Genomic DNA, 13622 nt, shown 5'->3' with positions numbered 1-13622 from the left:
TTCGGAAGTTAGCGAAGTGCACAGAGTCCGTGATTTATTGCGCACTAACAGCGGAAGAAAGGGAACTGTGTGAAGGTTACGCATTACTGCAAACTCATGTTAATCTCACTATTACGTTTACCCGGTCAACTGTTACAGAACAATGTTTAAATTATTCAAGGTCAAGTGAAAGAAATTGTCGTAAACTTAAAAACGAATATAATTAACGCTACGAGTTAGGGTAATTCTTCACTTCGGTCAGTGCTAATATATTCAGTTATTTAGTAATATTGTCACGCAATATAAAATAACTCCAAAATTATAATAACGAGTAACTTAATCATCGACCATTTTGGCAAAGGAAAAAATATTTGAACTTGGGTTATAAGTTTTGTCACGTAATAAAATTAAGCTAATTAGAAACATTCGCTTACAGTTTTTGAAAAAACAAAAGTTTTTTTCGTGAACCACACAAAGTCCGTGTGGATGAAACGGACTTTGTGTTTGAACTTGCTGAAAAATGAATCCAGGTACTGTAGAATCATTGCACTCCAGAGGTCATAGGGTAAGGTTAATATCGAGGGTCGGGTGCAAGCAGTGGTGTCGTCTGGGCGGGCGGCGACGGTGCACTACCTGAGGGCGCGCGGGGAGGGTGCGGGACGCGCGGCCGGGGGCGGGGGCGCTGCAGATTCACTTTCGTCCGCCCGCGGCCGCCGCCACGCCAGTGAGAGAAAGTTGGTCGCGGCGAGCGAACGGTCCGCGAGTGGAGCGGCGCGCGCCGCACTGAAACACGCGCTCCAAAGACGTCCCGCCACTCTTTGCCGCCGTGTTACACCGAAATGTACTTTTAATGCGCGATTTGCAAATTGACTCGAGTGTTTGAACATTAGTTAAGATTGAGACTTGGTATAGAACTATGCAGTGTTATCCGAAGTTGTCGCCGAAACGCGAGGCGGCCGAGATGGCGTATGAGGCCGAGCTGGTGAACGCGCGGCGCCTGGAGCGACTGGAGCTGCCAGCACCACCAGGCAAGGAGTTTCGTGCGCCGGTGCTGCTGCCGGCGCCGGCGCCGCACTCCGTCATCCAGTGCATGCGGCCGCCCCCACCCCCTGCACCACGCTTGCACAAGCCGCCTCCCTTCGAGGAACCAACCAGCTCCATTCCAGATTTAGGTTAGTCCTATTTATTTTTTCTCGTTAAATTTAAAAACAAATAATTGTAATAATTGAAAGGTATTTACAAAAAAGTATTGTTTACAAAAATTTACCAACATAGTAATATGTTTATAAATGGTTGGTAAATAAATGTTATAATTTATATTTTTAACAAGTTACCCACTTGTAGAAGTCCATGTCCTCTATAATTTTGCATGGTTTGTTAGTGCGGTGCGATGACCTTCGCGATGCGTTTGTCATAATTATAGCGCGGTGTGATGATTGAATACAATTTTACTTCACCTTGGCCGTCGTGGATTTATACTTCCTGCTTCGGAAAATTGTAACAGCAGCGTTTACAGTTACATAGCAATTTCCGGGTGATGGCGACACCTTATGAAGGTCGTATTTGTTAACTAACGATACAAATTACTCCGATCTCAAGTCCATTATAAAATTTTTAATGTAAACAAATATAACTCACACTTAAACATTTTTTTCTATAGTTTTATCATGAAAAAGATATACGCATTCGTCTTTATTCTAATTTAGTCTCGACATATTAAAATAATGTTTAAAACTAAATAATTAGATACGGACTGTTATCGATGTTAGGTCATTGGTTGTACAAATGTAAACATAGTCTATGTCAACGTAAATAATAACGCGCAGAAAAAACATCAACATGCAATCTGTGTATATTACGTAAAATATTATCTATACGTATAGGAATTGTACTTATGTTTCTATGTAGAATTTCTTTCATTATTTGACACAGATTAGGAGTGTTAACCACATATATTATATTAGACATTAGCCTCTCGGAGACTAGAGTCATAGAAGAGCAGCATTAAATGCATTACGCCAATGCATTGCTATATTTTGGACATTAAGTACCTATCATAATTTGTTGCGTATTTCTCTCCGTCTATTGTTCATTCATAACCTAAAAAATATTTCATAACCTAAAAATTTTTTGTCTTCACGAGGCAGTGTTTTTGAACCCACAAGTTGCGACACACTACAATCGTGGAGCCTTTGTAGGGGCGCAGTCGTCCCCTAAAAATGCTCGTTCCGCATTTTAATTTAAACCCCTTGCTGCAACACACTATAAGAGTATAATTAAAAGAAATGAAAAGATAAAGGAACAGATAAAATAATGGAAAATCAAAATCAGTCAGTATAATAGGTATCGTGTATTTACGAAGTATTTATTGATTCTTGTACTTGGTATAATCTTAAAATACAAAGCACCCCCTTTTTTCGACCGGGAACCAACTACAAAATTAGTCTTCACCAATTTTTTTTGATGAAAACTAATTTTAATTATTTTTATCAGAATATAAGAATAAAAATTGTAATAAAAGTCAACACATTCAATACATCTTGGTTGTTAAAATAGTAGAAGCAAAAACAAACACTGATTTCTAGTTTTCATTAGTAGTGTAAATAAAAAAACAAAGTTTTCCTTACATTACGAGTCAAACCCAAAATCGTGTACCTACACACGAAAATATAAACGTGCTAACAAATTTTTCGCGCATTGTAGATTAGATAAATATCACAAGGTCAGTACGACGAACGCTTATGACGACGCGTCATTCGATGTCATTAAGGTCACTGTGACATTGGACCGACAACGGTGACAAAATAATAGCACTATCTTATCTGGCAATGTCAACGGCGCGGGCGCAGGTGCTCGCGACCCCTTGCACCCTGATTGCAGAGTCCAGGTCACGTTCCTCGATGATCCATCAAGTGACTCACGTGATAACGTTGTATACATTGCAATAATAAAACAGGGCACGCCTACATTTTATATGTACCAAAACAATATAAATTAACAGGTAGGGACGCCACTAATTTCAGATAGATGTTAGATGTATTTTAACAAGTGTGAGATGAATCTAACAATAAATAATCTACCTATATCACCATTATAATAATAATAATAAAGTTTTATTGTACATTCAACAAATCTGGTTCATTATAACCTTGGCTCCTTTACTAGGTCTCCCTGTATTAAAGGAGCCAATGACTTCCTATGACTTACATTGCGTATGTACAATTTTTAAAAGTTGAGCAATAATTTAGTAATCTAAAAAGAACAAACAATAGTAACTAGAAATTATATAAAAAAAAAGCTAAATTAGTTAAAAATTAATAAATGTATAAGTGTACCAATTACCATTAACCAAAGTTAAATAAAATTATGTGAGACCGGACCGTAATTTGCATAGAATAAAAATACTAAAGGTCCGTTCGATCATGTCTATATTTTTTCTTTTTTATAACATAACATAATCTTAAACTTAAAATTCAAAACGACATGGTTTAAAAAATAAAAGACCTGCGCAACTCTATATTATCCTGTTTAAAGGTGGAATTGCGATTTAATCATCTCTATGATAAGGTGCCAAATTGGCGACACGTACTCATATTTTAGGAGTTAGTCTTAGTTAATTTGGGGAATGTAGAAACATTCTGAATTTTTATTGAATGGTAGGAGCGAGGACATCTTTAAGTATGTTATGACATTGTAGATCACTAGAGTCTTGTTGGTTTCATTCAATATTTCGCGATTTTGCGACAATTTTGAGTACAATATAGTCAAAAAAAATTCTCTGTAAAGCTTTACTTTATCATAAAAGCTTTTATTTATTTATATATGGTGTAATAAAGTACAATGTGAGTATATAATCCGCTTATATGCCAAGTCAACTGTCGACTACAACGCGTTATCATTTTAACCTTCTGTAAGAGCAAATTACTTCCTGCTGATATTCATATATTACGCGATAGATATCTATATTGATATAATACATCTATAATGGCTTCAGCTAATTTTTACGCAGCAAATATTAAATAAATTTTGGAGATTTTTTTTTAAATGGTCTCAAAATTTGACGTGAAGGTAAATGAAAATTGTAAACAGTTTTATCAAATGCTGTTACCAGCGAATTAAAAAAAACTTAAATAGTAGCATATAGCATATGCGTTCTTCCAGATTATGTTCTACATCTATGCTAAGTTTTAGGGAGAATCATGCAGCTGTTCTGGAGACAACTTCTACCAAACATCTATACATCCATCCATGCAAACATTTGCATTTATAATATTAGTATGATTACTGTTAACTCTTACTATTATAACAAAAAAAAATTATTACTCCTTAAACAAATTATGTGAAAATTGTGAACATACATTTCTTCTACTTTCCTTTTTTTGATTATGTCAACATTTATCGAGTGCAATAAAAAATTGAGATAATGATAAAAACAAACAAAATATTGAATGATAAAATTAAATAGTTTCTTATCTATAAATTCACAAACAAATAATCCTTATTTAAAATGTATTATGAGGAATACAAAGTTGTCATTAACATATCAATATTATCTAAAAATAAATCGCTCGACACTGTTAGGACATATTCAGTGATAAAAAAGAGGTCATATAAAAAAACAAAAGTCACCTTTAATTAATATTTTAGTGCACAAGCAATTTTATATTATATTAAAAAAAATACATTTGCAGTTTACTAAATGAAATATATTAGAAACTGTATATTGTAGTCTATTTACAGTTTGATAGTATTATTGTTATTTATAAGAGTTTTACTAAATTTACTTCAATGTATGTTCAATCAACTTTTATAAGAAATTCCGTAATCGATTATTTGTAAAGATATGTAAATATTTATTTCATCCAAAGTAAAACATAAAGTGTTAAAAGAATCAATAAATTTAACAAATGTTAAATTGTCCGTTCCTCAGAGGGGTTCGCAGAGAGGTGAAGAAACCGTTCCCGATTTTTCCATATCTACGCATGCGCAGTCCTTTTTATGTCCACCCTTAAGATGTCCCTTCTTGAATACATAGCAAATCTAGTAGGGAAGCTTCCTCTAGGGTGCGTGCAACTCATTTTAAATGTATAAAATCAACAAAAATATAACTAGATATTACCATGGATTTTGAAATATAAACGGAAATTTGCGAATACACTTCCGTATAGCTTCCGCATACGTATGATACGGTGTAACATAAACAGTGCAAATATATATCTAGCAAGCACATACCGCGCTATAAGCGATTGAATACACAGGGAAGTGTCTACAGCAACCTTGCCAGAGGTCGCGGCACGTCATTTGCAACGTTTGCTATGCTTAAACTGTTTCATAACAAGCAATTAACTCCTTTTATCGCACACTTCGCTTCTTTGCATTAGTCTAATATTATCAATCTCAAAATTGTAAAACATCGGCAATCCCCAATCAATTTTTTTTTACTAAAATGACGCTATTCGCTCATCTGTGCACACAAATTATTTATCTATGAATAAGTCATTAGAAGTCAAGTGTTAAAAAAAAGCTAGACTGTTTAACGTCATAAAAATACCAAAACGCCTGGCAGATAGGTACTTGCTTGCCTCCCTTTTAATTAGAATAATTTAACAAAAGAACAAATGCAATAGTAAAAGCAAACAACACATTTAATTTTTGAATGCAATTTATATTTATTGAACGTTAAACTTCGTTGTAGGTATGGCAACAATATCGATGTTGAGCCGCGACCCTCTCCCCCGACACAACCCCGAGCTACCCTCGACTGTGACCGCGTAGAGGTCACGGACATTCGTAATTCAAAGCCAGATTCAGAGCTTGATTAAACCTATAACAATAACACGTCAATCGTCAAAGTAAGCCTTACATTAACACCACATTTACCGCAATAAATAAATTCTACGTATATTTACTAATTACTATATAAATGCGAATATTTGGATGATGATATTTGTCTGAAGTATCAGAACGCCTGCAGGATCTCGCTGTAAAGCATAGATGTAGAACATAGCATGGAAGATCACACAGACTATTAATTGTTTTTAATTTCATAGATGAAGACGCGGGCGGTAGCTAGTACGAGTATAGTTAAAAGATTGTACATAAACGAAATGTACATAACATAAAATAGAATTAACTGATTATGAATTTGGTGTCAATAAAGATTCTATGGATATGTTATTGATACAAATTACTTTTTGTCATTGACCTGATATGTCTGCCCTACAAATACCCAAGGCTTATTGCGCAGAAACGTCTTATTTTCGTAAATTGGTACCACACGCGAAGGCCCGCTAGGAATTACGTTTATTGATCTCACGGCCACACCGCATCATGTCACCTATCAAATACAATTCTCCCTAGCTTATTTATAGTCTGACAAATTTATCTGGCCCGTTAGGTTAAAGAAAAAAAATGTAAAAATAACTCACTGGCAATGTCCAAAAATGTCATATCTTAGATTATGTGTCATTTTTTATGTCAATTTTTTTTTGGCACAACTAATCACGATAGTAACGCCTCTTGCAAAGATTATTATTTTTAATTTCCAATTAAAAGTTGGGGATTAAAATATGAATTTAAAAACTGCAGATTGTATTTGCATATTCGTCGGTAAAGTATTTTCTGAAGGTCATTGATAAGGAACCGATCACTCATAAATGGTTACGAAACATAACTACAATCGTTAAAATATAGCAAAAAAAAAATCGAATTATAAAACTCGAGACTATATTCCTATTCATACGAAAACATTTTCTCTTCCTTTTGCAAGAGTATAAGGGAGATAGGGATAAGTACACATGCTTCACCAAGGTAAACCCGCGGCAGCATAACATTTCCCAATCGATCTTAAACACGAGAGACTTTCAGTTCATTCAGGAAGAATAAATTGATTATGTACTCAGCTCTTAGTAGTTATTTTACGTAAGAATAATGTATACGGATTCATCACCTTAAATTTATTCTTTATGTACTAATATATATATATATATATATATATATATATGAATAATAAGACTATATGAGTGTAGTACACAAAATTTATAAGCTAAATTTTATGTACAGGGTACATATTTCGATGTTATTCCTATAAGAACCAAGTGAATATATCTAAAGCCAGACAAATATAAATTGTATTAAAACAAATATAGAGCGAGCAGTAATAGTACTGACGTAGTTGTGTATATCGTTTGGTATCGAGTGGTGCTGCGCGGCTGATCTCGGCCCTGACCCACGCACGGCGCGCGCGTTGCCATGGTCACGGCCGATCGATGCCGCACCGCCGGGAGCACCCGGGATGCACCCGGAACTGTCACGGCCACCGATGTTGCCCTCCCCCCCAGCTCTCCGCACTTTAAATCTAAAACTAGGTTTATAACGTACGCATAGATTTCCATGGAAAATTTATGTCAATATGTTATTTTATAGATATAAATATATGTATGTTGGTAAGCATATAAATGTAGTTATACGAATGGATTGCCACTAAAGAGAAACGACCACGCCCCGGCGCGATGGAATACTAAATTATATTCAACACTGCAATCACAATATAAAGGCAAATAATTTATTTAAAAATGCTATTATTTATATCTAGTAATGTTATTGTACGGGTTGCCGTGTCGACCCCATTTAAAGTGGGAATAAGCGACAGAATGCTGATTATGAACAAAGACAAAAGCAGAAAAATTACTTCTAAAACCTTTCTGTTCGTAAATACTGGAAAAAATGGTGGAGAAATTAAGTTATTGAAAAACATAACCAAAAATTTCGATACACTTTTTTTGTTTAATCAAAGGCAAAAGATTCAAACTCAATAATATATCAGTTTTAAACGCGATGTTAATAAGTAAAACAACGAACCAATAAATACGTTTACCTGCATCTCAAAGAACTATTTTTATTGTAGGTTTGTGAACGTGACATTAAGAAAATATTTTAATGTTTAACCTACTTTAATTGCAAAAGTATCAGATTTTAAACGATTTCCTTGTATATTATTAAACAATTACTGTATTCTTTGTTATTTTTATGATATTCGAACACAGTCTAAAATATATTATCACATAAAGTTCAAACTATAACATAGAAGCAAAGGGTTTTTCAAAATAATAGGTTTATTTGCAAACAAGCTAGGAACATTCTAGAATAAGTACTAGATTAACTATAGATAAACTATCAGACGACTGAGTTTGCACAGTGTTTGTGTTAAGGTGAAGAAATGTCAAAACAATTAAAAGTACTCCTTGAAGAAAATACAATTTAAGGACCAGAAAAGGGTTGTATAAAAGCGAACCTTTAGTACCAGAGCAACAGAAGCTGTGAAGCGGTCTTGGTTTTGTGACGACTCAACGAACGACCTGCGTCACGCAACTCATTGCAGCGGCCACTGGGTCGTTGCACATGTGTAATGTCAAGAGTAAACATCAAAATTATCCCGTAATAAAGTGTTTGGGAACGATAATAGTTGCACTCTAAAAATTCTATTCCCTAATTTAAAATGTACGTCTATTTATAGTCTATAAATAATGTTCATTTTAATTTTCCTAATTTCTCAATCTAATAGAATTATTGTTCTTTGATCAATTATTAACAAAGGATTAATGTTATCTTAAATCTAAAAATTAAATAATAAATACGCTGTATTGTATAAAACAGTAATCATATATCGTAACGAGTTCACTACCACAAAGTTCGTGACCAATGAATATGTCCTCACTATAAATACACATGCAACAGACGTCACAGTCGATCGTACTAACACATGCACAAGACGCTTGCCGTCCCTTTTTTACATGAGAGTAAATTGTATTTCTGTCTAACTGCATGTGAACGCCAAGCGCATTTTCTTTCGTGCAATCTCCTCGTCGATTCAGCTCGCCTGGTAGATTTGTAGTGAAATTACACACAGTTGACTTGTTTGTTGATCAAAGTAACAAAACCAACAACGCAATCTACCCTACTTGTACGAGCAGCAATTTTTTTAAATCTGGTTTTAATTGCGTCTTATTAAAAACAAAACAGAGTTAATTGATCAGCCATGTTTCTTAAAATTTGTATTTTAAAATAACTTTTAAATTATTGAATTATTTGAGTGATTTTACTTTAACCAACCTTACAAAAAGTATTCATGCAAGAGGACTAAACATTCAACTGCACAGAATGCACTTTAGTGCAATGAGGTACCAGGGCAGTATGTTAGCGAAGGTGGTACGATACGCAAGCGCATTTTGCAGTGTGAATTATCAGTCAGTACGTCATGACTCGCTTTTGATTATACATTTCGGAAAGGTCATTCAATAACATTTAGTTCTTTGCACTTCCCACGTTCAGATAATGCACGTTGGTGACAATATAATATTTTAGTATACTTATATTTATTTCTTTTGTTCGTGTTCCAACTGTGTTCCATACATGAACAGGTTAAACAACATTTACTTTTTGAAATGCGTAAACATTTTATTTTAACAATTCCATAACAGTAGAGAACAATAAAGAATCCTTTGTTTTTTATTTAGTACATTATCATAGTCACGTGATTTAGTTATACAAAGCCTAGAAATGTTAGCTTCATTATGATAATAAAATGTGAATGTATTATAGTAAAGAAAGAAGTTTTATAAACCACCGACCACTCTGAACTACTACATTGTCGGCCGCAAACATGACACCACAACCCGAATTCATTCACAAGTCATAACATGGCCTACATAATAAAATATTTTTCTTTAAGACAATCATATAGTAGTAGTACAACTATCATATACAGTGGTTGTCAAAATGTTTAGGTATAAATTCGATTTTAAAACATTCATAAAAGTACCAAGAACACGACAACCAAGTTTGTGAGTACTTGTCACTTTCGGGCATAGTTAAATAATAGATTCCTCTAACTTTCAAATTAGGTTATTATATCCAATTTGTTTTTCTATTTCTAACTCATTTATTATACAAATGCATTTGACTGGTTTAGAATCGTGGCATCATTACGCTTGCATTAGCAATTATGAAACTGCACTGAAAGTAGCTAATGCTCTCGCTTTTACTTAGCACTAGTGCAGGCGGTTACGTGGCACGACGACATGCGTTGCTCTCGACGCAATAGTTGTTGCTTTCTAAGCAGTGAAGGTGAGGTGCACGGCACAAGCGCACGGCGTAGGCCTGCAGTTCAAGTTTAGTGTTGCGCGCGGACGACGATAATTGCAGAGATCGTTGCACTTCTAACGCCCTGCGCCGGGGCAACGAACGCGCGCAGCTGCCCGGGAAATAGATCCCGTCCCGACTATTTCAGAGCGGCCGCTTAGATACCAGTCGCATGTGCATCGCTCGACGCACTAACGATCTACCTGTAACGTGATAACGCAAAAAATATTAATGCGAACTCGTACCACTCCCGATGGAAAAATACGCCTTATGGGACTCGATCAAATAAAAGTTGCTCAACGTTGAACAATGTCACATAAACGATACATACATAAGTGGATAATTTTTTCTGTTGTTTATTTTTATCGGGCATCATGTTACTGTGGCGGGATGAACTTGAACTTAAAGGTGAATGTGTTCCGTCATTAGCAGATTATTATTAATGTAATCATTAAATTTTTATATAAAGCTTATATAGAGATTTAGAGCATATTGTGGACACAATTAGTAGCGTGAAGTTCAACAGGACGTTGCACTTTAGATGCAATTCAAATGCGCGTGCGCATTCGTTGCGAAAGTGAATCATGATTGCTTCTAGACGTTTTCAACGCATAATTTGATCTCTCAAAGTATGTTCGGTACAATACGACTTAATTGTGATGTACATAATATATTTATCGGAATTAAACAAATAAAGTCACCGCTATGACTTTTTGAAAAGTTTCCCAACTCACAACATCTGTGAACAGAGAAAACCCAATTGATTATGCCGAAAGTATTCGAAAACTGATAACTAATAAGTGGCCGAGAATCGAATTCTGCATCTATTTCTTGTCGATCATGATTCCGGTGTACATGTTAAAGAATCGAAATTTCAAGACTTACAGTAAAACCATATTTGAAGGAATGTAACATAAAATTAGGTCAACTACGACTTTACCATTTCGAACAAAAAAGTTTACGAAACTTAACATCTAACAATTATTTAAAAAAAAATGATGTAGAAACTAACCCTAAGATTCATTAAAGTTTCAATTAGAAAATAAGCAATAATTTTGCGTTATTTTAAAAACAAGTACAAATTTACTCAAGTTTCTATAAACGTGTTATTGTAAGTTAATACATATAAGAGTCGTTTGAACTCGGCTCGGTGGGAATGTTGGCAATATAAAAAAAAACTGCAGCGTTAGAAGTATCTAAGCAAGGTGAGTGCAGTGGCCGCTCAGTGCCACTGACCCGCAAGAGAAGGTTCGTAGCGCGACGCTACGAGACCGCTACGAAAGCGCGCGATCTAGTCATAGAACTAACCCGTTCACATGTCACTCAATTATGCGTGTACATTCACAAAAAATAATTTCTTTATCTTCTTTGATTGTTTTCTTTATTTTTATGATTATCATCACAAAAGTGTTTGCATACAAAATTAGCTCGATTAAATGAATTTACAAATTTGTCTGAAACATAAATTAAAATTTACATATAATAAAATATCAAAAAACAATTTGTTTCTAATATTTTGAAGCAGCGCTTTTCATACGTTACACATGGCTAAAGTGGATTTCCCTGAAATAATCTATTCGTAGCCAAAGCCATGACGTGTTCAGATCAATAGTTTCCGGGAATTCCTTACCCATCTTCTAAGTTGAATAGCGCGACCTACATATATACTGTGAGTCACACGGAGGCTTTTACTATGTATGATAAGATTTCGGAAAATCCATTAATTTAAATTACGACCAAATCATCTCTGGTTTAATTGTTGTTAAACATAAGATAAGTTGTTAGTTAGGACGTTGTTTCTTTCGAATTTAGGTAAAAAGGTTCATATAACATACCAGGAACACAAAAGCGACAGGAAGTAAAATACAAAGAAAGGTAAAACGTGAGATATATGTAACCAAGCAATTGGTAAATGCAGCTTTAAGCTAACAGTTCCTAGCCCGTGATCATGTTTTCCGGAAGGCGTACCAATATGTTATTAACCATAAAACGATAATAACACGGCCAGTAAAATTACGAAGCGCGTTTAATATCAGACCTCTTTCACTTACTTCCCTCACTACAAGACTTTATATTACTCCATATTATATCGTTTCTAGAGAACTTTCGATTAGAGTAACAGTATCGTTACGTACAAACGTTTCTCAAACATCTAGGGGATAGGATTTCATATAATTGACTCAAACCAAATAATTCTTTAAGTTGAGTCACATGCTTAGAGTCGTGTGACTCTACTTAAAGACTATGTATTCGTTTCCTATAATATCAGAAGCTTTTAGTTCAACAATAGTCACAGCGCTAATGATCTTCAATGATTACTGATGACTGAAATTTGCGCTTCGAGGGCAAGCAACAAAGAGTTGGGGATAATGGAATTGTAGTTATATTAATTCAGATTCAGCGGGTGCGGGCTTGCAAGATTTTTGCCGTTTGCTGGCCCCGCATACAGATGCGGAGTGCAGCCGAGCCGGGCGACGACCCGCGCGCGGCGCTTGACCCCGTCCCGCCACGCCGCACCCCGCGCTTGCCACTCCCTGCACCTCGGCTTTTACTCTCCACCTCCAGCAATGTCAAATCTTTATTGAAGGTTATTGGAAATTCGTATAAAGAACATCTTAATACAATGAACTAAACCGAGATGAGGTCTGATGTAAGATTACTTAATAATCCGAAACCGGAATCGAGTATGACGCTATTATGTTTTTTGCCCAAAGATCTTCATATACGCTTAGTCAAAATAAAACTACGATGATTAAGGTTTTGTATATTTATCAAAATATTAATAATCCTCAGACGTTTTAGACGTCTTCGGAAGGTCGTTTGACATTTGTGTAGTTGTAATAATGCATGTAATGTAAGCAATCTCTTAACATAGAGGTGAGGCATTTAAAGAAGGGTTTCGAATTGTTTTCAACTTTGAACTGTGATTTCCTAACTTTAATTATATCGAAGAAACTTATGAGCATAAAGTTTAATCTACATGATGTAGAAGACTATGAGTAATTTAATATAAGTTGCACGGTGTCTATGTAGGTCGGAGCCTATTTAATAAACAAGCCAGTGAGTCACAAGAGAAGGGGGTTCGATGCCACCATATTTCAGAGTGCGTCTGTACAGTACGCGTGTATGGACGAAGTTAACAATTGTAGAATAGATCTGCATTCTCAAGCCGAGCTTTTCAACTTTAGTACAATATTTAGAAGTTACGAAACATAAAAGTTTAGCATGTAATGGGCCGATAAATAGGAATAGCACTGTTTACTCGAAATCAAGTTTTCACGTTCGAGAGCTAGGCAATGTTCATTTTTCTAAAATTCGTATGATTACGTCGTTAGTTTGTTGTCATTGTACTTTTGCTTTTAATATTTTATTACTTTTTATGTACCGGTTATGGTTATTGCTAACGTTTTGTACAAACCGTGGGTTTCCACCCCGGAAACACTTATAAAACATATAGTTATCTCTACATTCTTCAAAGAGGATAACAGGGATGTCAATAGTGT

General features: G+C 35.0%; 1 protein-coding gene across 1 annotated transcript in view; it reads left to right on the top strand.

Annotated features, from left to right (window-relative positions):
- Positions 1-695: 695 nt before the first annotated feature.
- Positions 696-13622, top strand: part of Eip75B (Ecdysone-induced protein 75B) — an 84575-nt gene continuing 71648 nt past the window's right edge. Inside the window, exon 1 of the mRNA XM_013326735.1 lies at positions 696-1151. Within this exon, the coding sequence (XP_013182189.1) occupies positions 896-1151 (256 nt within the window). The 5' untranslated portion in view covers positions 696-895. The remainder of the gene's footprint in view (positions 1152-13622) is intronic.

The sequence above is a fragment of the Papilio xuthus genome, unplaced genomic scaffold, assembly GCF_000836235.2.
Source record: "Papilio xuthus unplaced genomic scaffold, Pxut_1.1 DF828780.1, whole genome shotgun sequence".
NCBI lineage: Eukaryota > Metazoa > Arthropoda > Insecta > Lepidoptera > Papilionidae > Papilio > Papilio xuthus.
Note: the sequence above shows the minus strand (reverse complement) of the source record. Positions and strands in the feature narration are given on the sequence as shown.